General features: G+C 32.1%; 1 protein-coding gene across 3 annotated transcripts in view; it reads left to right on the top strand.

Moving 5' to 3' along the window:
* Positions 1-26,266, top strand: part of LOC130892208 (hemicentin-2-like) — a 250,325-nt gene that overhangs the window by 170,241 nt on the left and 53,818 nt on the right. For all 3 annotated transcript variants that reach the window (XR_009059008.1, XM_057797442.1, XM_057797441.1), the window contains exon 3: positions 11,145-11,483. Coding sequence is in view for 2 of the 3 variants with exons in the window: in XM_057797442.1 (XP_057653425.1) it covers positions 11,420-11,483 (64 nt within the window). In the remaining variant the exon portion in view is untranslated. The remainder of the gene's footprint in view (positions 1-11,144; positions 11,484-26,266) is intronic.

The following is a 26,266-nucleotide window of genomic DNA, read 5'->3' as shown; positions in this document are numbered from 1 at the left end:
AATGCGAAAAACCAATTTGTTTGGATCATGGTAAAAAATTTGTCACAATTGTGTTTGTTTAAGATGTTTATTTTTGCCTTTTGGTTTTATTTTTGCGATTATTAATAAAGAAAGAACGAAACAAATAAGGTAGTTTCAATTTTCGAAAAAAAAAAAAAAAATATGGGTAATACCACATATTATGTATAGCGGTAACTCATACCGATGGTAGTGACAGTGTGAACATTTTTCAGGATAGCGGTTAAAGGTTAATGCTCTTGTGATATACGGAGAAAACAATCAAGATTACAAAGGATTTGAGAAGGATTTTTATCAAAAACTGATCCAAGGACAGATTAGTGATGGGATGAATAACCCGAGGATACCCCGTCAGGAAATTGAAAACGTTGAAGTTCTACCGGTCAAGGTTTCAAAGGTTATAGGAAGGTGTTCCGTATGCCAAGAAGTCGAGATCGCAAAACCAAAAACTCCGACTGTGGACGCTGCCACTCATTATTATGCATGGATCTTGCAGTCGTGAAAATTGTGTTAATTCAGATAATGACTTACATGTAACTGTAACTTACAGTTACATGTAACTGTAGCTGATTTTTAGAAAAAAAATTTGTTTTTCAACAGGACAAAATACGAATGGTTCTTTTATTTAATTTTTTTTTAAATAAATTTTTGATAAAGTATTTTTTTATGTTATTTCGATTTCCAGATGATTGCTTAGGAATATAAAAGTATAAAATATTGGAAAATTTAAAATTTAAAGGAAATGTTAAAATTTGGAAAATGAGGTTTCACAGACCCCACGTATGTACTGGTGTAAGCATTTTCCATCTATATAACACCGAGTTAAGTATATATTTAAGAATAAATATTTTTTGTGAGTGAATTTCTATTGATGGGTTTTCTAATAGTAATGGTAGAGCTGATGCTAGGGAATTCACGGTAGATTTGCTGACCGTCGAACTCCCACTCGTTCAACAAACGAGTAAATAGAGAACTTTATCTTACTCAATAAAAAGTAAGTAGATCCTTACAAAAAAAATTATCTTGTATGATTTTGTAGTCCGACGACGTAGTTTTGCAGCTTTAATATTTTTTGTTTGATTAGTATAACAAATACAATCGTACTACTATGAGCAAAATGTCTTTGTTGGAAACCACTGACCTAAACGAGAAAAAAGTCAGACGAAATTTTTATTTCAGTTTTTCAAAAGTTGATTTCATTGATTATGATAATTGAATATGATTGTAATAAATCCGAAAAATGAAGTTGTCGTTTTATCGAAAATGAAAATATACTGTTCTGTCCCATCTGGTGGTAATTTCATACTTTCGCTGTCCCCTCGTTTTTTAGCTTTAGAAATTCGAAAAATTAACTTTTTTGAGTGGTTTTTTTAACTTTTTCGTTTTTTACGAAAAAAATTATGGGAATAAAAAAATGAAAACTCATATTAGTTTCAGGGCTTGAAATGTTCATGAAAATGAACTTATTCACGTATAATTGTTGATAACTTTTTTCGAAATAATCAAATGAAGTTGTTATATATTTTTTTATAATCTACACAAAAAACGAACAAATTAAAAAAAATTATACAAAAATGTTGATTTATCATGTTTTTACAATTAAAAATAACAACTTCTCTTAAAATTAACCTTTCGACACATATAATCGTTTGTACCTTATTTATTAAGTTATATGAACAAAAACATTCTTAAAATCATTTTTTGTAACCAAGTGTACAATATTAAAAGTTAACTGTGAAAAATTGGAAATTTTCACCATTAAAAAATGGTATCTTACTAAAGTTAGGTTAAAGAGACTTGGGACTTGGGCTATTTTCAATTTTTTTTTCAAAATGTTCGTTTTTTTCTGTAGATTAACAAAAAAATAGAAAAACTGCGTTTGATGCTTTGTAAAGAAATTATGAACGATTATATGCGAAGAAATGTTTTTATGACCACATTTAAAGTAATAAAACTATAAAAAATGAAGATTTAAAAAAAATTCATCGAAATCGGATGATTTTTCGATTTTCTAGAGTCAAAAAACGAGGGGACCGCGAAAGTATAAAATTACCAATGAGGTACCTAATGAAGTGAATTAAAACAAAATTGAAATGCTACGAAGAATGGAAATGAGGTTACAATAAAGAAAATACGTTACGTGTGTGAATTTATCAAGTGTAAAGTAAATATTACATGGATAAAAAATATCACAATGCGATATACGAATCTAAATAGAATATTTTAAATAAAAATTCCTGTTCAAATAACCTTCCTAAATAAACTGAACCTTATCGAAACGAAAACAGGTCGAATTAATTAATAAATATTGATGTATAATAATCCGACCGTTGTGTTGCTTTAATAAACGTTTTTATATAAATAATCTCCGATTAAATATTTACAACTTATAACTGCCGAAGACCCCAAAACATGACGGGTATTTTGAACTTTGAAAAGTAAACATATTGCTTGCAAAATTTGTATTGTCGACATGGAATTTGATTGTAATCGATGTGTTAATTCTGAATTATGTAGGTGTTTGTTTAGGACATAGGTTCGTAGAAAATATCGATTATGTTCTACGTTAATTATGCACTGATTATATAGTTTCGTTTACAGAAGTTTCAAAAGCATTATCGATCGGTCAGCATACACAAAGATAATTAATTATATTTAACACTGCAGCACTCGCGCCTCTAAAACTTACACTCGCGTATAGCTCATATTTTACAAATAAATAAAAAGTACAAGAATTGAAGTATACTTAGTTATAGGTTCGTTCCAACCCTCCAAAGAACCGTCCTTGGTACGGTGACGATTCTGCGCAATAGAGATTAAGTGTCCCAACTGGGCAGTTACCGTTTCTGTTTTGTGTTCCAAGCGATTTAGTTTATTACATAAATGCTTCCAATAATCGTTCCAAGAACGGTCCAGACTAGCAGGTTTCAACAAACCTTATATAACTGCTAATGGAACGGGTGTCCGATGGCAGAATTAGGATTTGAATTTCGAATTTCGAAGATTTGATTCGATCATGGGTTCCGAGCAATAAGTTCAGTAGTAAACAACCAATGACCGATACCTAGAAGGACGTCAGTTCGTTCGCAAAAGAGCGACTGCTTTGGAGCTTCCAAAAACTATAAGGCACAAAAAATTAAAAAAGGATTTTGAATTTCATCCATTTAACATTCAAATTGTGCAAGCGCTTGAGCCTAATGATCAAAATATGCTTAAAAATTTCTGTGAGACAATGTTAGAGCGATTTCGCACAGTGAAAACTATTTTTTAGAGTGATAAAGCCCATTTTCATTTGAATTGAAGTGTAAGTAAATGAAATGGTCGTTATTGGCCCCATAAAAGATAAACACCCCGCTTAAAACATGAACAGTCACTTCACGGTCCCAAAGTGACGATTTGGCGTGCGTTGTCAAGCAGGGGAACAATTGGACCTATTTTTTTGAAAATCGACGGTGTTACTTATAGGAAATTCATTCAAAACAATCACTTATTCTAGGTGAATAGTTTTAATAGCGGTGAATGGTTGATATCTATTTGGTCGTTAAGAAGATTACCTGAATATTTGCTTTTATTTATCTAATCGACTTTTAAGAGATTTAATTTCCTGGTAAAATTGTTCAATACTATTTTGTTAATATTAGTAGAATTGCGTATTTAGGCATTTTTAGCATTTTATTTCCATGTAAACATTTAGTAATACTTTTGTCAATACTCGATCTTAAAATCCCGTATTTATACACTGTATAAATTGAAAATATTTCATTGTACCATCACTCGTTTGACAAAGCTACTGTGTTAGCGAAACGCGTCACAAATTAATATTGAACTTTAGTTCAAATTAAATAAAGATTTAAACAAATTATTATTAGAAATACTTAGTGACTTTTATTTAGGATTTTTTAACCTGCTGGTTATTCAGCTTTCAAAACAATTACAAGATGTAACCTGAATCTTCATTTTTTGACCTTATCCGCTCCGCCTATTTTGAGCTCCATCAAGCTAGCAGCCAAATATTCAGAAAAATTAAAAAAATATATGAATCGAAAGGATTTTCAATGCTCGTTCCGAAAATTTAAACCCCGAATTTTCTCGTTGCTTCGATAAAAAGATATTAATTAAAACCGTGGCTGCAAATTCAGAAAATATTTTGTTTTCTGTTTCCTCTGAAAAAACTAAAAATACCTATCAAATGCTCCTAATTCTCTCGTTTCAAAAATATTCTCCTTTTTCTCTAAAGTCCTAGGGAAATTGAAAAAAAATTAACTAATTAGATATTCCGGATTATTCATTGCGCACAGGTCTGTGAGTTGGCTTGATGAATTGCAGAATCTCCATCGGATGTCGTTTGTTTTGATGTTTGGATCAATTTGAAATAAGTGATTGAAATAGTATAGACCAGGAATTTCCAAACTATTTTAGGCAAGAGACCCCTTTTCCTAACTGAACTGATATATCAGACCCCCGTAATTGCTTTACAATTAATTGAAAAATTCTATCTCTATTTTATTTTTTTATTGATACAAAATACTTACCAATTTAGAAACTTTGCGGTTGGTTTAGTGAGTGAATTTAACATTCTTTAGTCATCAAAATTTATTAATAATTATTAATACAAGTCTACGTAAGAATACTTGAGTAGGAATTATTTCTTGCAAAAACATTTAAATCGCAAAGTGAAGTTAAAAAAATGAAAAATTGCGATGGATGAATCTGGTGAGTTGCAGCTTTAAATCACCACGTTCGTTGATTTTCAAACAGTACCTTTGTTTTATCAAAATGTTTGTAACCACACTGAAGCCTTTTTCGTCGAGGTAAGTTGATGGAAAAGCGATAAGGTATTTTTCAGCAATGCAGGATACTGTGATTTAATGTTGCATTGCAACCAGAATTTCTGAAAGCCTTGGTTGAACTTCTCCTTAAGCTCCTCGTCTGCGCTGATGGTGATCATATCATTTTTTTGCACGTTAAATGTTCGAAAGATTTTTGCGATTTCCGAGTGGAGCTGAATTTTTTTTTTGGAAAAATCGCGGCGACAGTTCGAAGAACATACATTGTGTATATTGCCCTTTCGATTCGCTTTTTTAGAAGCTCTGTACGACTTTTTTTGCCCGAGAAACCTACAGTATTATCATTCAAGTTCCGACGAAATTGAAAACGCAAAGGCACTTTTAACATAAGTGCAAGCGTGTCCTATAGTCAAAAATCCGGAGCATTTTTGGACTTCAACTATATCATAATCTCGTTCGGGTTAAATTAAAACAGTGCAAGTCAAAACATGCCTGAAAGATTTATACGCTTGAACACATTATATTATCTTACAGGAAATTTTTCACGCTTTTTAACTAGTCAAGTTATTCATCTTCTACGAACGTGTGCACGCTTATCGATTGTTAAGTTTTTTTAAAAGTACAAGAATGATACTTATTACTATAATATTAGTCATAACAAGTTATACAGTATCTAAAAAATTTTAAATAAGAACTCGGGTTACTTAATACGGGCGATATTTAGACGTCGTCGACTCCCAAAAACAGTTTTCGTTTATGTCGATCCCTTGGAAACCGATATCGACCCCAAGGGGTTAATATGGACCACTTTGGAAATCTCTGGTATAGACGATAGGAGATCTATTTACCACTTGAGTAACGTAATAACAGTAATAAATGGATCTCTCAAAAGTTATCGGCGTCGTTAGATGCAAAGTAAAGCATGTCAAACATCAAAATAAACGATCGTTACTCCATCCCACTCTGCGATTCATCGAGCCAACTCACAGGCCTGTGCGCAATGAATAATCCGGAATAATTAGTTTATTTTTTCTTAAGGTTTCCCTTAAGCCGCGTCCCCACTGGACCAAAAATGGACAAACATGGTTTGCCGAACATTTGTCGAAGATTTCGATAAACTTTTTTTTTGACAAACAATGTTCGCCGGTGTTTTTGGTGTGGACGCTATTCCAACAAACATTCCATGTACGGAAGGAAAATGGCTTGTTTTAGTGTATTTTGATGTGGTTTTCCAGCGTAATTTTTGGATATAAACATTATTGGAGTTTACTCCTTAAGAATCGATTTGCATATATTAGGGGCCCAGTATGAGAAAAATGTGAGGAGTAAAATCTATCGATGAATGACCTCTTTACGTTTTTGATGCGCACCCTATGATGCGCAACTTTCTAATTTGGTTGTGAGTGTAGGGTATAGGGACACGTGCATAGGGTATACTGCAAAGCGACTATACCTATATGTTATTGGATTTGTTTATTTCTATCAGTGTCGACATACTTATATTGCTGTTTTTATTATAAATATCAATAATTAATATTGTTATTGTGAAGTTTTAATTTTTATCATTATGTTCCGCTAAAGTGAACTGAAAGTATTTTCAAATAACTATGGCAGAAAGAGGTGTAGATGATATTGCCGGAACATCTAACAAACACGTGGTTGCAAGGTACGTTATAATTCATGTATTATATATATGAGCATGTGCAATTTGTATTTATTAAATATTTTAATAATTATCGATGTAGTTCATATAAATATATATAATACCATTTACTGCCGCTCGTACTGAGTGGCGATTTTAATGTCGATTTTAACAAAGATGATGGATTGACATTAATAAAATTTTTAAAATGTGAACTTAATTTAGATATTGTTTCTGATAGAGCAATGGGGACAACGAGGTATGGTACAACCATTGATGCGGTATTTTCAAGATTCGTGAACCACGTATCTACGAACGTCCATGTGTCTTATTTTAGTTACCATAAACCACTTGTCACTGTAATTAATAATGCAGACAATGTTGATTTAATTAATATTTAAAAAAAAATGATAATAGTCTGATAATAATAATTACATAATTTATCAACATTCCTAATGATATATTTATGCACATCTGAAATTGACTATTGTAAAAAGTTTAATGTAAAATATTTCGTCGATTAGTTATAATAAATGTATATGAAATGAATAAATTGAATAAATATATATTTATATATGTATATTATTTTCATAAATTAACAAATTTACCCTTTTATACAGTATCAATTTTTTTTAAGTTAAATAAACTCTTTTTGCGTCTGGTTAGACTATCGAACTTAAGGAGTAAACTCCAGTCGTGCGTCGGAACTGACACACACAATTTTTTTTATTTGTATTTTTTTATATTGAAAATGTTCAGTGGAAAAGTGTGTGTGAAGAGTTTTGGAGCCAGGAGAAATTGATAAGGTTAATTAACGTTTACGAAGGTGAACCTTTATTGTGGGGCCCTAATAATGATGATTATAAAAACAGAATCAAAAGAAGAGATGCATTAGATGACATTGCGAAAGATTTAGGTGTAAATAATGTCGCCGAGATTAAAAGAAAGATTGAAACTCTTCTAGTGCAATATAAACGAGAGCAAAAGTTACTAGCAACTAATTGTAAGTCCGAGATGGGGGCCACAGAAAAAAAGAAGCCTTGGTGGGGATTAACTTATTTCAATTAAGGAAAAGCCAAAAATCTCAGTGTTATAGCCAGACGATCTTGAACGCTGATTGCTTGGCGAAAATTAGTATTTTGTTTACTTATCACTGGTCCTATCATCGATATTAACAATTCAAACTCCCCATTTGACATTCTCGTAAAATTTGCGCCGTTAAAACAATTGTCTCTGCCACCATCGACGAGAACGAGGTTCTTCTATTAAAATATAAGCTGCTGCAATGCAGGCCAGACGACGGCGGCGGCTCAAATAACCCATTCTTCGACAAAACCTAACTGACTAATATTTCATGCCGAATCGCAATTGTTTGGAAAAAATGTTTGTCAAACAATTTTTTGTTGAAATAAGAAATGTTTGTTAAAACTGCACTTTAATCAACGTGTTTGACAAACTTGTTTCCCCATTGTTTGTTAAATGGAGCACCTCAAGACTTAAGACTTAAGAAAAAGGAAAATATTTTTGAAACGACAGAATTATGAGCATTTGATAGGTATTTTTAGTTTTTCCAGAGGAAACTTTGGGCCGGAAATGAAAAATATTTTCTAATCTGAATTTGCCACCACGGTTTTAATTAATATCTTTTTATCGAATTAATGAGAAAACTCCGGATCTGGATTTTAAGAACGAGCATTGAAAATCCTTTCGATTCATACATTTTTTTAATTTTTCCGAATATTTTGCTGCTAGCTTGATGGACCACCCATTATACTAGTTCTCCCTCGTCATAATGATATTCAATTTTATGTTCTCCCTCGTTTTTTCCCTAGTCAACTTGTTTTTTATATCTGAATAACTTTTTTGTACATTAATCATCTGAAATTGTATCTGGGTGATTTTTTGTAGTAATGCATTTTTCTCCACTTCTGTCTTTTTCCTCCCTGTATATATATAAAGTTTGTTCATTTTGTGACGTTCCGAAATAACGCATTATTCTGTTGAATTAACATCGCATCATTAGGCTTTTGTGATAACGGCGTTAGTAAAAACAGATTCCATTATTCACACGATAACTTATGGCCTCGACCGCTGGGTATCCCTCTCGTATAATGATATCCATTTTTTATTATCATATCTAATTTATCGAATTCAAAAGTATCCGCTAATGGTTAGGTTAGGTTAGGTTAGGTTAGGTTAGGTTAGGTAGTACTATTCTGAGAATATTTTTCTAGTATATTTCAATGAAATTTCAGAAATTCCCAAACCATCCAATTCATGAAATATATGTTGGAAGCAGTGATGTTTAATCGGCACAATTCCGAGAAACATACGTTAATAGAAAACATAATCCAAAAGTGACCTTTTGCTTTGTTGAAAAAACGCAACTATGCCATATATTCGAAATATTCAATAGAATATATCGCTGTTCTTAAATAACAATAACTGCTGAAACTGAAATTTTACAGGAGACCAAAAATAAGGAAAAAGATTATTAGAAACACTTACTGTGAAAATAAATCAAAAGTGAGTGGAAATATTGACAAATGTGAATGTATAACACATATTTTTCACTTTTATATTGACAGCCTTGGAATAAAAAAATATTAATGTTTAAACCTTTTATTCAATTTTCGATCAATTATGCCTTTGTTACTTTTTTTTACTTTATGGTGCGTATTTATTGTTTCTTTAAATACCATTCAAAAAGGTATGCAGATTTATTGATTTATATAATAAAACCAAATCACTATATCATTTTATTCTTTTAAGTTACAGTTACCTGTAAAAAAAGAAGAAATTGTTGATTGTGTCATGGCACTGTTATTGTGAGAAATCATAAATACTTAACAGTAAATAAAATAAAAATGAATACTGATACTGTAAAACTGAAACAGTTGAGACGTGATTTGTTGTAGAAAACAGATGTTTGATCAATTGGTGTTGGTAAGACTACTGGCAAATCATACACAACTAATTGTATTTTTCGTTTTTAGCCTTTTCTTTGTCTTCTGCTTTTTCTGTTCGATTCAATTCTTTTTCTTTCGGATGCTCACGAAAGGTTTCTTCAAGCTTGGTCTTTTCCTCTCTTGGTGCATTTCTATAAGCTTCACATTGATGAAACTGTTGAATTAAGTATTGGCTCTGAATGCCAATGAAATTCAAAATCTCTTCGGGAATCTTCTTTTGATTGTTATATTTACCTCTTTCATCTGAAGGTGCAATTCCAGTTCCACTTAGTTTAGCTCGAATTACAGTGCGAATCGTCCCAGTCCCAGTAATAGCTGGGGTGTCATTAGGTATATGAGGGACTAGTGGATCGCTTGAATCCTCATCACTTGAGTTTTCGCTACATGAAGGTTTGTATTCATCACTAAAACAATTTTTCAGAGTCGTCAGAGTCACTATCAGGACTGGATTTTCTTAATTTTCTCCACTTCCTTCAATACTTGATAGTGTCTTCCTCCATAGCCTCTGCATCCCTAATCTTAACTTATGCCACAATGAACAGTCATTTTGTTCTAATCTCCGCGATGCAGCTTCTTCACATGCACCTGTAGCCATGGCAAGTTTATAATATTTCTATAAAAAAACTCAAATTATTCACTTTAATTATCTTCACTAGGTTCACTGTAAAATTTCATCAAGTGATTTTTTGTGACGCCTACACAACTACATTACAGTTATTTTTAACCGTCTACACTGCAAACATCCTTCACTTTCATTAATTTCAAGCTGATTTGTCAAATCACAGCCGGTTCTACACAGGGCAAGAACAAAAGAAAGAAAGGGGTCGAAGGCTTTATGGGGATTCTATAACCCCTTTGTTGTATTCCATGTCTTTATAGAAATGCATCATCAGTTTATTTAGAAAGTTTTCTTCTTTGCGTTTTATCCAGCTCTCCGTTCCTTTTCGTTTCTTTGCTTTACACGTCTTCCTCGTTATTTTTTCTTTGCTTTTCATACCGTCTGTAACATTTCCCGTTTGGCTTGTTTTCTTTTTTTCAATTTCTTATTTACATTTACCATCGGATCATTCGTCCCTTTTTCCTGTTTTATTCTCTATGGTATTATTTTATATTTTTCTCAGAATGTTTCTTTTCGTTATTAACATTATAGCTCTGTTGTTCTGCTAGGGCTCTCTTCAGTATTTTTTTTTCTTCAATGAACCTAGTCTTCTTTACCGTCTGATCTTTCGATTTTTCTTCACTTGTTTACTGTTTAGTGCTATTTTTGCTGTAGGTTCTTAGATTTTCTCCTGTTTTCTTGACAGTCGCTCTATCAAGAAATGATCCATTTGATTGGAATGCTTGCGCTTAGAGCTTAAACACTGTATTAGTCATACGAATTCTGCAGATAGTTATTGTCGCCAATTTTTTCTATTACCGCCTTAATAATAATCAGTTACATCTAACACCATGTTAAAATCATCATCTGCACCATCGTCTTCATCATTTCTAGAATCGATCACTGTATTCCATCACAAAATATATTATTATTTGTATACCAAATAAACCTAACTTAACCTAACCTTACCTAACATAACCTAATATATTATTATTATGTATATACCAAATAAACACTTCCAATCTCGAGTGTAAATATCTGGCAAAAGACGTTGCCATATAGCAAATAAATTACACCTAACAAAATGAACAGATTTTGACAATTGAAAAAATACTTTTTTTCTTTTGCAGATTCAACATTAAATCAGACATCTCTTCAAGAGTGGATTCGTATTGTATTGAATGCAACGTTTAGAATGAACTTTTTATTAAAACTCTTGCTTTTGAACCAGTTCAGTTTCATTCCGAAAACAAGTTGGGAAACTTCTCGAAGGCACTAAAGTCAACAAGTTAATGGCGGAGGATTTAGTTGTATGCCCAGTTTCAATTGTGTAGTAACATGTACATTTTCATAGCCCCCACTTAATTATGTGTAGTACCCAATCCATTTAAGAATTACCGAAGAGATGGAATCTACGCGGCTCCTAATATATACATTGTGGATGTTGATATTTCCCGAGTCATTTACAGGTGAGTACATTAAATTAGCTCAATTTATTTGATACAGCGATGTTTATAAATGTTTAAATTTGAATAATTAGTAGAATGCATAACAACAAACGATAAATAGTACCTGGTGGCCAATTGAAAACGGCTGTAGGCCGTAGAATCTCAGTCAGAATCGGGGAGAAAAGAATTATAACTAACGAAGCCTTGCGAAACACGTGGAAATTATTTTCAGATTTTTAGGCCCACCACTAGAGGGCGTATTTGGAAAACTGAAAAAAATATTTATATTTAACCAATTGAGTGGCTCTTGATAAACGATAATCGAATTCTTAATTAAATTCTGCGCAATTTCTAGTACACAAGATTTAGTCTCTTCAAATAAGAGTGAGAACTTTATTATGAAGAAATTCATGTAGGTTCGGTGCTGCGAAGTCTATTTTTAAAAACTTGATGTTGTTTTAAAAAGTAACACCAAATATATAATGTCTAAGCTTTTATAGTACAGGCAAATTAGGCGATTTTGAGCTAGAACCTTAAATTAAATTGGACTATTTTGATTTACTAGATTCAGGGAGATTTTGGGATAGTAAATAAGTCTAGCAATTCTTAACAAAATTACGGGGACGGATATTCGAAATTTTGGAACTTGTATAACTCGAAAACTATGAGGAATACGAAAACAACTGCCGTAACATAAAATGTAGAGTACAAAAATCTCTACAAAAAAGTATCGGAGGTATTTGTTCCCAATCTCAAAATATTCACCTTAAAATGGGTTTATACACTCAAAAATATGTTGAATCGCGAATAACTCGAAAACTACGAAGAATTCGATAAAAAGTGTTAGGATAAAAAATGTACAACACAAAATTATAAGATGAGTTTGAACGCTGAAACATATTTTTAATCGCGAAAACTACGTAGAATTCGAAAAAAGTGTAGAGTACAAAATGGGTACCCACATTTTTGTGAAAGAGAAACTACTGAGAAGACTTTGAATATTGAAATAATAATCAACCGAGAACGAAGTTAGTGTTCATGATCGCGTATTTTAAAAGTTAGTTCATTTGAAACCAAGAAGTACTTCATGAAAATATTGATAATAACACGAACGACAAACTTCTCGTTGGATTTGTTTGTGTGAGTGATGAAATATATCCATTAAAACTTCAAGTGCTTATGTGGTCACTATTAATCTCGCAAGATTTTCGAAAACTTCCCAAGTCGAAAATTATGCTAGCTTACTCGAGTAGAAGATAGAGATTTTAACCATCATGATGCATTTTGTTTTTTTTTTTGAAAACGAAGTTATTTTTCCAATAGTTTTCATGTGCGCCCGGAACGTAAATTAGCAGGAGCTGCACCTTTCGGCGTTGAGGAAGATTTACTCAGAAATAGTGGTTCCAATGAAAAAATGACTAAAGACTATTTTCGTAGAAAATTCTATGCTCTACATTTTTTGTTCGAACAGTTTTTTCCAAATTCATCTTAGTTTTCGAGTTATTCGTGCTTCAAAATTTTTTCGAGCTACAAAATCCAAAATTTCGAGAACCCGTGCCCATCATTTTGTTAAGAGCTGCTAGGCTTATTATTAAATAATCGAAATACCCTATTTAAATTAAATCATCACTTCATTTTTCAATCTTTTGTAAAAATGATTTGAATTTTATATACATCCGTCCTATGGACGTAGCTATCATAAAATCAATTCATTTTTATTTTTCCATTTGTAACGCCCCGTCAAACTCGATTAAAATTTAACGGAATCCATCGAATTCAAAAATCAATTCACCGTTTTTCAATTTTATACACGTACGCTGAAAAATATAAACGTATTTCATATCTCATTTTTCTTTTTTTGTGACAGTATATTTTGGTTGTTGGCGTTTCAATTTTTTGTTGAACGTTAACATTGTAAAAATTCTCCACTTGTTCTATTCCTTTCGGTAACTTTAACACGTTTAGATTGAAACAATTGTTTTTTTAAACCCTTGTAATACCAACTCATTTTTCTAACGTAAAAACCTTAGCTGAGTTCATTAGTACGCCACATTTTCGAAATAAAAAATTAGGGGAAATACAAAAAACTATTCAAGTTTTGAACTATGAATTTGTGAATTTATGATATCCTCAAACCTTTAGTAAACTCCTTCAGTACCGTCTCCAAATAAGAAATTTATGATATAACAACACCGATACTATTTTCTTTCACAATCAAGTTGAAGTTATCACCTTGTAGCAGAAAATAAATTTTATTCAATATACGAAATACATCAATTAAGTAAATAATGTTTCACAATTGTTTAGATTTACTTTTTGAATCGGATCATTTTCTTTTAAAAGCTCCAACTTTTACTAGACAAAAATGTATAGTTTTGACAACTGAAAAAAAATTACAAAACGCGTCTATTTTTAGAAACAACATATATTGCCCAAAATGATTAATGCATCATTCGAAAAACTGATTTAAATAACTTTAGTGTAATTTATGCATATCTTTTATATTTTGAAAAAACAAATTCTATAAAAATTCACACACAACACCATAAACAAACAGCTAACCTCACCTAACCTATAAAGTTCAATTTCACTTATAACGACCTAACCTATAAAATTTATTGTCATTTATATTTGAACCAATAAATACTCAACCATATTCATAAAGACCTAGCCTATTAAAATTTAATATTATTCATAAATCAATGTTGAACATCATTCAACTAAAATTTTATTATTGTTATACATTTATACATATATCTTAGGCATAAAACAGACGGAGCGTTTTGTGCCGAGTCGGCTGCTGCCTTGGCGGCTCTGTTACGACACTTCTGTTACATAAAACAGACGGTGCATCGTCATTCTCCATTTATTAGCCATTAAACCAAATGTGCAATTAAAAATTCTTTTTTCAAAAGATAAATTTGATCCACCGTAGGGTCTAAGCAAATTTTCAGAGAGAGGAAAGGCTTCATTGCCTACGATTACAAATGGATAGTCTATCAAATCTCCTTCGATGGGCGTTGCTGCGGGTATGTTCAGTGTACCATTTAACATTTTTTCATACAGTGAGGAATTTTTAAAAATTCCAGAGTCACTAAATTTTCCATATGAGCCAATATCAACAAATGTAAATAAATAATTGCTATCACACATTGCAAAAAGCACCATTGAAAAATACTGTTTATAATTAAAGAATATAGAGCCGCTATTTGCCGGTTTTATCAATCTGATATGTTTTCCATCGATCGCTCCTATACAATGTGGAAAATCTGCGTTTTTCTTGAATCCTTCAGATATTTCGAGCACAACTAGACAACAGCACACGACTGTGACGACTGTGATTTTTTAACTTTGTCAGTCGGCAGTTGCGGAGACACGCGTGTGCTTTGAGCCGCTTTTCCGCAGAGTCGGCAGCCGACTCGGCACAAAACGCTCCGTCTGTTTTAAGCCTTATATTGTACTTGACCATAATTTCAGTCCCAGACGATGAATACATAAGAAATGAGGTAATGTTAGGTTAGGTTAGGTTAGTTTAGGTTAGATTAGGTTAGCTTAGGCTAGGTTAGGTAAGGTGAGGTCGATAGCGATTGCCAATAAGCTCGAAAAATCAGAATCGAAACAGTAAAACATTTTATGAAAGAATTTTCAGTATGTGATTTAAATCGCTTAATAAGCCTAAAAAACTCACAAATATGATTAAGTTAATCAGTATAGTTATTTTTTCTACGACCGTGCGTTTTAACCCACTTTCCCGCACGCATTTTAGATTTGAAAGTGTCACTTTCCCGCACTAGTGCGGGAAAGTAAAATTATGCAAATTTTGACCTTATTAGATAGTTTTTTACTTCTGAGATTATAACTATTGTTACTACAGGTAAATAAATATTCACGAAATAGTCCATCAAATAAAATTTAAACCTTTTCTAGCTTTTTGTAGCATTTTTAATTTTTTAAAAATATAAAATAATACAGATATATTTTATTTAACCATGTAATTGTTACTAAAACGTGAAAGTTGTTCAAAACGTCTTGGAAGTGACCGAATAAGTACAATCTTCTTCTAAATCAAACCACATTGAACCGAATCCGATACAATAATATTAATGGATTCATTCGAAGAAGAACTTCCCGAGGCCATTTTGAAAGCTGCAAATGAAACTAATTCCGAGCTGTTACCTGCCAAATGACTTAAAACCGTTGCCGTCATCGTCATCTTTATGCGACCTGCAACCGATGCAATCCTCATCGACGTCATCTACCTTCCAGTTGAAACCAAATTATTCCACTGGACCGGCAATTCTTACTAGTCTACAGAATACAACAAATTGTGCTTTCAATATTAATATTTATAATAATTAGTAGTTTTTAGTTACAGTTTTTTATATTGTTATGTTTGTTGGAATAAAATAATTTTTCAAAAATGGGTTGGTATACTTTTTTGTATATACGGTCGTATAAAAAATAATGTTCCTAACACATGCGTAAAGTGTCTTTCCCGCACTTGACCGCTTGCCCGAACTCCGCTCCGCGTCGTTCGGGACAACTGCAGTCGCGTGCGGGAAAGTACACTTTCCGCACTTGTTAGGAAAATAACTATTTGTGCATTACATTTCTGGTGATCATTTCGTCTTCACAGCAAGCGGACGTACATATACGATCCTGCTATGAATTGCACTGTTTTGGGATCGAGAAAAAATAAATTACCATGATTAGTACAAAAAAAAGGTTGTCTTATAGGACGTTGTTGAAGCTTCGTTTACCTCGATTGTTAGTGCCAAACTTAATGCTACCACCAAATTGAAACAGGAGGAACCTAAAATCAAGAACGTAAACATATCAAAAGGTATAAAAAATAAGAAACCACATTTTCAAAGTCATCGGTGCTGTGAGGGTCAAACTTAACCTCTTTCCCTGATAACTGTGTTGATTGTCCGCTATTCATCAAATAATTGCTAAAAATATCGATGACAACATTTATAAATATTGTCTGGTGAAACCTATTACTCAGTTTTTTAACATTTTTTTCGTTGCTCAATTTTTTAGATACTCAATCACTTCGAATTGTTCTCAATAATTACTTAGAATGGATATAATTTTTCTACCTAATATTCTATTTCAGTTAAATAATTGCCACAGTAATCAAAGGAAATAAGCACTATAATTTCCAGGTGGAAATGAAAATTTTTTGCATTAATATATACTTCTGAATATTCATGTCTTTTCCACAAGATTCAAATAGATTCTTTTCACTAGAAAATTATGTATCGTATGGTTAGTTGCCGAGGCATTTAGCTTAATCTCCAACCTCGTGAAAATAAGAAACTTTGGTGCCTCCTTACATATTATATTCTTTTTCGAAATAACCCAGAATCCGAAAATATTTGGAATTGACTCCAGTAGAATAGTTTATGAGTGCCACGTTCAGTTACAGCTAAATAATATGATAATTGGCATACAAATCTTATTTCTTTTCATTTGTTTTTATTGATGGTAAAAAAACAGTTTGAATTATTCGTAATGTTGAAAAGTTGCAAGCTAGTTGACGTGTAATCTACTGCTGCCGAACATAGAGCGGATGACATTTCAGTTATTTGAGTGCCTAGTCTCTAAATAGCGAAAAATATTTATATTTAGTTTATAGTATGGCACCGGGATCGTCCAACTAACATTGAAGGTACTGATCCATTCGAGGTACTTTAGCTAGATGCTTCAGCAGACATTAATAACAGAGGAGACTGATAGTTTTTTCACAGAATGCGAAGTAACGTAGTGCAATCTATGAGCTGTTGGCCTAACAAAGAAAGAGTCTCTTCAGAACGTCTAACTAAAGCTTCTATGTTACTATATAAACATGATGCATCTTTAGAGTCAAAAGTTTCGTACATCGCCTGTCTAATTTTATATTTGCTGTTCGATTTCGGCTTTGCGAACGAAAAATAGTCGGATAGGGTTACATCAGGGCTATATCGTGAGTGTTTAATATATGTGAAGCTACATTCATATACAGTAGCCTTAGAAAGCGCAGTAGTATGACTTTTTGGCGCAATTGTTTTAATTAATCAACCATGTTTACGGTTGTATTTGGTGCCCTCGCAATTCCAAAATATTTTCGTCTTTTTTAAGTGCGCTTTGCTTTTTTTTGGCAGTGGCTCTCCTTTCCGATCCCATTCTATGGAAGCTCTTTTGTATGTCGGATCATAGTAAGAGATCATCATCACCCGTTGCAATTGATCGGATTACACTTTTTTGGTCCTCGCGGTAAAGTTCGAAAATAGCTCATAACATTCTAATCGGCGCTGATTTGTACTGCGCTGAAAATGCGAAGCACCCATCTTGCACTAATTTTTTTAAAATAATGCACAAGAATCACAGCCTCCACTTTGTTTTCGATTTTTGTTGGTATTAATTCTTCTTCAGTCAAACAACTTGACTGAATGGCCGAGCTCTACTGTAATAATATGGATCGAAGCAGCAATTTGAAACTTTGTGTAAAACTTGTTGAGACTTTGCACAAGCGCTAAATTTACTATATTATGGGGCCAAGTACTACGTAAGTTGTATGTAATTGCATACTTATTATATGATATTTTGGATAGGAGATTAATTCCTTAAACTGTAATTAAATTTGTACTATGAGCTTTATTTTATTTGGTGAGGTGAAGCTGATCTCTTTAACTGACGTATTGAAAAAAAAGTATATATATATATACACCTTGCGGTGCTCTACATTTCTCTTGGTCCTCCTGGTCCCCTGGTTTGAGGTCTCTCGTTGACATTGCCTTGCGATGTTCCAGTGGATTAAAATTCATGTGTTTTTGTATTTCATACTCTTCTGCATATGGCCATACGAGCTAAGCTACTTTTTCTGTATATTGTCCAGTATGGTTTCCTTAACATTCATCATTTCTCGTATTATGACATTTTGAAGATGTTGCAGCTTCGAAATTTCTGCTGCGCGCCTCCAAAAATCCATTTCGAGAGACAATACCCTTCGTTCCATCTTGACGTCAGCCGCCACGTTTCACATCCATATAAAACGCTCTTGTAAATTGGGTTAAATATTTGATATTTTGTTTTGTTTAGATATTTTATTGTATCCATGATGTAAAGACTACAAGGTGTGCTATAGCGCACCAGCTGGGAAGCAGCCAATGAGAATTCGCTCCCAAAACGAAGCGCCAATTTTGGAGCGAATTCTCATTGGTTCTTGAGAGATGCGCAGAACGAGTCGAAAATGAGCCTTCGGGAAGAACACACGTTGTAGTCTTCACATCATGATTGTACCATTGAATGGAGTTCAGTGCTCCAATGATTTTTTGTTTATTTTATTATTCATTCTTCTATTTCTGGTTCCAATCAGTCGTCTCTGTTTGTGATTTTTCCGTCTTCAAGCTCTAAAACTTCTTTTTCTGATCACACACATATTGCATATTTATCTTTAACCTTAATGTTTCATATTCTAATATGAATCGACGAGTCATGAAGTCCAAATCAACTTTGTCCTGAAAAATCACCACCTATGCGAAATGTAGTGTTGAGATTTGTATGATTACTCAGTCGGATATCCATTCCATTCCACGATCTCCTCCAATGTCTCAAAGTTTGATCCAAACAGATTTTGAATAATATTGGCGATAGGCTACAGCCTTGTCCCAGCTTACTAAAAGAAACGTTGTCATAGGCTTTTTTTAATTCAACGAACAGCAAATGGGTGCTTCTTTCTGTTGCCATTTTTTTCTCAGTCAACTGGTTCAGTGTAAAAATATGGTCCATGCATTATCGTCCTGCTCTAAACCCAACCTGTTGCATTTTGCCATATAACCTGCTGAAGAAATTAGTCTGATAGACGTCGATAGTTATTGTAATCGGTCTTACTGCCCTTTCTATTCATCTGGTACATTCTCTTCATTCAGATATTGATTAAACAAAACGCTCAGCGTATGACATAGTTTCCTTGTTCCATTTTTTAATTACTCTGCTGGGATATCACCAGGTCCAGCAGCTCGTTTTTTTTTCATGGTTTAAAGGGAATTCATCTTTTGTTTTTTAATGATTTTTTGTGTTGTACCTCTGAACTGTTTATCGTTTACCAGACTGTTTAATGAACTTCTTCCTGTTTTCTTTTCCGTAATGTTCCTTCCACTCCTTCATTGCTATAGGTTGTATATTAGTTCTTCCTGTCTGTTTTCTTCTTAAATTTTTAATAAGTTTAAATGTTTCTAAAGATTTACACCCATACACGTGTCCATCTCAATGTATTTACCTTCCCAGGTTTAATTTTTATAATTATTATCATTTTTCTGAATTTTGATTGTTCGATTCTACACAGAATTCTATCTACCTCATTTTTGGCATTTGGCTCTCTATTTGATTTTCTTCTGATTTTCCAGATTTTCATTCCATGTGAGATTTGAGTAGAAGGTATTGCGAAAAATTGCTACTAAATACTATCTGTGATTCACATAATGAGCACTTCAAACCATCGTTTGTTCGAATGGGCTATAAACCCATATAATTCTTTTAATAAGTTGATAAATGTAACACGACTTATACAGTATCTATAAGAACTTGTGTTAATTAATAGGACTAGATTTTTAGACCTCGTTAACCTACAGAATTAGTTTCCGTTTATGTCGACCCTGGTAAACCGATTCCGACTCCAAGGGGTCGATATTAACTACATGGGGAATTCCAGTCCTAGATCAATTAACGTCTCCTCTCTTGATAATGGTTTTGAATGGGATGCCAGATAAATCGAGATATTTTAGAATTTCAACTTGGTCTTTACCGAAAACCTAGTTCATTTCTTCCCAATTCTGACCATAGAAATTTGTACGAACATATGTATGAAGGCACATTTAGTTGACTGAGGAATTTAAATGACTAAAATTTAGTTTCATAATCGTTATTTATGGTATCTATTTATTTTGTGGATATTTATGAAAGAGGGAGTAATAAAATAATGAGGCATTCGTAATTCATAGGAGTATCATTCCTTTTAGTAGACATTTAAAATATTTTTTCAAGTTATACTTTGAGTATTTTCGTATGAAACAACATTTGTATATATGTGCAAACCACAATGTATGGTAGGGCTCAAACTTTGATTTTTTAAACAACCTTACTAGTAAAGGCATTCAAGTTCAAAATGGTGTCAAACATCCGAATTCTTTAATGCAGCTCCGATTTTCCTGAAAATTTAGAATTAAGCTCATCCTACCCTCCATATCAAGATCTACTAGGTCGCAAGGTGTGCAAATTGTTTTTAAGGGGTGAAAACCACCTCCTATCGAAAAATGCAAATATTATAGTTTTTCCTACTTCTTTTCAATTCAAATGTTTTTCGTTTAAGCAGCGTAAATATCTTAACATATTGTATGATAGACAATTTATATATTTTGAAGTATCAACCCTTAAAAATCTTTAAAAACTACCCTTCTGATGAAAATAATATAGGAAAAAATATAGCGTTTTAATAAAATTTAATTGGTTATTAATTTTTATTATTCAACCCTCAAAAACTACGCCTGTGCAGAAAATGAAATGAATATGAATCTAATGACTGCCAACTTTTAGATTTTGCATTCTTTTTGGTATTAAAGTTTCTTGTCTCTAATGAACCACCCCTTTGATAAAAAATTAAAAAATAATTTCAATGACTGTTAATGTTTTGGTTCTGATATCTTTCGACATTCAAGTGTATTTTCTAAAAACGAAGTGATTTTTCATTCTCTGACACCCCTTCAGATTATAACTATATCGTAATATCTTGGTACCCTCAAATGTACCTACAGGCAACTTAGCATCAACAGAAAAAATCCGTGCGCCAAGATTTGAAACTTTTCCATATTCTATAATTCACAAAAAAAATTTAAAAATCTTATTTTTTATGTAACTCCATTAATTTCGAAGCTATTATATCCTACAAAAAAATTATAAAGGTGATTTTCGGGGCTACAAACCTATGTATGTTAGAAGGGATTAAGACCCTCCACATTTTATTAATAAAGGGTCAAAAGGCTGTGGATAAGCAATCCTCGCACTATAGTGACTCCGTCAATTTTTATGCTACGAAAAAAATTAAAAAAAAAAACAAAATAATCGTCATAAAAATGTTTTCATTTGACTGTTTATTTGTTTTTGTATCTCTTATAGTTATGGAGCAAAAAAAATTTTTGAAAAATTAAAAAAAAGTATTATTATTTTCAAAATCATGCATTTCTAATCAGCCAAACTTTCAGACGTCGTAAATAACATCCAAATAAAGTATTTGGTACAAGGAATAAGTTTAATTTTGATTTCCAATGAAATGGCATTAGTTTTAGCGCAATTATTTGTTTAGCTTTAATTATTTTACATCATATCTCATGTAAGTTTCAGTCGAAACGACTTTTATCAGTGGTCATTTGAAAGGTCTTTTTATATCTCACTTCTCCCAAAAATATTCTTACCAACATATTGGCTCAATCTCTAATAAGAACTCCCACCCAGAGAAGGCTTAGAAGGCATCTTCCGTGTAACCTGCCTGATAGATTTTAGTCTCATAATGATGTGTTGTGTGGTTATTCCTCAATTAAACGATTTTGCCACAGGGTGATTCTCATACAAGACAGTTTATATTGCTTTGAACCGTTGAAATCGATAAATACAAGACTTCAAAACTTCAAGTGCCCTCAAATTTTATTAACTTTATTAACGTAGTCACCGACCTTGAAATATATTTCATTTTACAATTCGTCGTATATTTTTTTTCAATAATATGCGTTCGCTCTTTTACCATGTGTCTATCAGGTTAATTATTATTTGATTTGTGGTTCATTAATTTCAGACTATAAAATTTTAGTATGACTAGTGTTTTATGTCTTAGCTTCCAATCTAGTTATATTTTCAGTGATTTCTAGGTGATTTAAGCTTCCTAAAATGGTAATTCTAGTTTAAAAACAGGGTATATATGGTTTAATAACATAACAATGTACATGACATAAATACATATCATTCTATGATATATTTTCTTACAAACTAAGCTTTAATAGAACAGATGATATTTAGGGATAAATTCCTCTCATATTTTCCGTGCACTGCGTATTTCTAGAAAAACCAAGTTTATTAAACTTAAATTCGGCTTTTCTCTTTTTTTTCATCTGTGAAAATGTCGTTTCCTCAACGATAACTTTATATCGTAAAATAAATATACAATCCCAATGGGAATAGTCTAAATTCCACGCATCAACATTCCTATATCAACTTAATATTTCATATATTCTTCCATATTTTTGTCCTTTTCGTTCATCCTCCAGAGGAATCAGTCACAGAATGTACTCCGATAAGATACATCGCCTCTGAAATGAAAATACCGAACTAAGAAAATATTCTGGGGCATAGTTTTTATCAGCTAACGAAAATTAAGAAATTTCTAAACAATCTAATTCACATCTACTAAGAAAATATCAATATTGTTACGAACTCGTCCACGACATGCGCCGTGAAGCTCGCCCGGGTATAATAATTCACATACAGTACGGCATATTATACAGGGTATATAGAAAAATACTTCAGTGCAGACTCGATAATCCGAATTCTTCAGTAGTTCGAACAAGCATTTTCAATAAATTGGATACTCTCTAATCCGAATTTCCCCCAATTACCCTTTTGTTTATATATGGTACTCACATTAAACAGGTGTGCAGCATTTTCACTGCTTTTGTTCGCTTTTGAGCAGTGATATTTACATACTTTGTTGGGATGTTTATAATTTAATTTTAGGTGATGTAAGTGGGATTTTATTTTGATATTTGCTTGAATAAAAATACTCCTTAAAAGAAAACACAAGATATTGTCCTTAAAACAAAAAAGTGTGATGATTGAAAGACTTAACAAGGGAGAAAGTGTTGGCCGCCGAATATGAGGTTGGAAGATCTACAATCTATGACTTAAAACAAAAAAAGTCTAAAATCGACCGGTAGGATTAATCTTAAAACAATTTTAGTGCTTTTCTTTGTATAACTAAAACTTCCTAAAAATGTAGATACGATCTAAAAATGATTTCCATTATTTTCAGTAGTCTAAACACATCATCAATTTGACGTGAAGACTTTTGACATATTTTACAAATTTAAATCAATTTTATGTCAGATTGATAAGAATAATCATTGATATAACACTTTATGGTCACTAAATCAACACCTGCCCAATATTTTATTATCAAATATAAGAATAAGAAAGCAAGCGAAAATTACAAATTACTTCTTTATACATATATTTTTCAGTGTTAATTATTCGTAATTACTGTTTTTTTTTTGCGTTTCATAATAAAGATTTTGATGAAAAACAACTACTTCGTTAATCCGAATTAATGTCTTTTTGACGTTGTTTTCTGTATGTAGATAATTGCATTAGATAAATTTGAAAATATAAATGACTATTTCCTTCGAAAAATTTAAGCCAACCAAAAAGCTGTAATATTTTATGTTTACCTAGCAACGATCAAATTTCAGCGATAATACTGCACTAGTGCAAATTATCGATAATTTGCACTAGTGCCAAATTTTCGTCTAGGATTAATAAACATCATTTGGTTTTAATTTTATATTTTAAGAAAAGGAACAATTATTGAAAATGCAATTAGAATATACAACTTTACTGGAGGCCGACGATGGTGTTTCTATGATGCTTCCACCACTTATTATTATAATTTAAAGAATAACAAATTTTAAACACAGAATTAAGTTTATTTTAAATTAAATTTTTCTCAGGAAATAGTCTGCCAAAATGCCCTCTCGTGCATGTCAAATTGTCTCATAATTTCATAAACAATCTAAAACCATTCCCGGACACGATTATCCAAATTAATATTAATTGCTAAGAATAATAAAAAAAGTTTCAGCAACAAATAAATTTATTGGAAATGAAAACTGAGTATCCAAAAGAGCACAACGACCAGAAGCAGTTATATATTAAAAACAACTCAGATTTGTCTATGTATTAAAGATAAAGCTGGACTTATCTATGGAAATCCTGGATGGCTGCAGCTCTCAACTGGATTCCCAGATGCTAGAATTGAGGTTGAGTTTGTAGTCTGGTGATTGTTGTGGAAACTCCCAACCTGGCAGCTGTAGATATAAAGAATAAAATCACCACAAATTTATTAAAATTTACTTTTGCTTGAAATGTAGATAGGTAGAGGAATAATTCGAATCAATTTCGAGGTCGAAAATAATTTCTCCAAAAACTCGAAAGTTAGAATAAATAAAATGTTTGAAGAAAAACTTAACAAGCCGAACGGTATGTTACAATTAATAATAACATGAGAACAGAAACAAATGGTCCTCAAGATATTTAAATATCACAAAAAAAACAGGAACTGTGAGTAATTAGGCAACAAAACTGAAACTAAACATCAAAATCTAAAACATTTTTCCTCACCATATATACTGTAATATAAGTTCTGATTCCAAAACTTTGAAGGCATATAACTCAGACACGAGGGTTCGTATGAGTCCTCTTATCGCTCCCGAATTTTTTGCATCCTAAACACCCTGTATAAAATTCAAGAATAGTATAATATATTAACTTTCTGGATCATATTCATACTGTATACAGCACTACATCAAAACTTGAAATTACATTGTCTGACGCGCGTTTCGATAACCAAGTTATCGTCTTCAGAGACTGAAGGTAAACAGTGAACAGAAAACAAAAGAAGTAATATCATATATTAAGTACTCTTTCGAACACTATTTACGAAGGACAGACATCTCAGTACCTAGAATATAGATTAAAAGATCATGAGTATTATAAAATAAAATAATAAAACTGCATTAACATACATTCAATAATTCTTAGAACGGATTCAAACATATTTTGGAAATGTATAAAAAATTTTTACCTATTTTTGAAACTATTTTACAATTAAATTAGACCAATAATGAAGAATATTTATCAAGAAAAGATCTAAAATGTGGAATATTATCGGCACCACTAAATTGAATGTTCTTAAAGGTTGAAAATTATACGAAAACAAAAACAATCGTTATTATGATTCTTTTCACATAATTATAAATTTAAGGAAAAAACCTTATATCTCATTGAATAACCGAATTGCAAGAAAATAAACAACAAAAACATTTCTAAGTAAATGAACTAAGTTTCAAGATATTCATGCGAGAAAACGATACAAAGCCTTTGAGCGATGAAAAGTAATTGTCAAAGGTAAAAGAACGTTCTAAAAAATGTTCATTATTTGTCCTCAATATTCCCGTTGGGCTTAATTCGCATTTTTCCTTACGCTTAATGTTTTTTGTTAATTAAAATTCACTTCCAAGAAACAAGTGAAAAAAAATAAATTATCTTGAACATAAAATGTTTGGTTTGCTCAGATGGTAAATGCAGAATCCTAAAATTAATCAAATCTGTATTTGGAGAAACATCCTGATTTTTCAAAAACGATTCCCACGTGATTTATTGATCTATGGATTTGTCTTGGACTCGAATACTATCTGTGTGCAACCATGATATTTGTAGTGCTGTTCAAAAACATTTTTATTTGAACTGATTTATGAGAGCTCGCATTGTCGTGCTGGAGAATGATTCGTCTTCTGCGATTGGTTTCTCTGTTTTTTTCAAACACTTCTGGCAAACAAATGCTGATGTACCATATAGGATTGACCATTCTACGTTGCTCTAATGGAACGGTGGTTATCTGTAACCATTTGCTTCGAACTGCTTCGTGCACGAACAACTCTCAACTTTTGTTGGAATTGACAGCAAAATGTTCATACAATATTGAATGTAAGCGGATTAAATTA

This window comes from Diorhabda carinulata, chromosome 4 (assembly GCF_026250575.1).
Source record: "Diorhabda carinulata isolate Delta chromosome 4, icDioCari1.1, whole genome shotgun sequence".
Taxonomy (NCBI): Eukaryota; Metazoa; Arthropoda; class Insecta; order Coleoptera; family Chrysomelidae; genus Diorhabda; species Diorhabda carinulata.
This window is presented reverse-complemented; position numbering and strand designations above follow the sequence as displayed.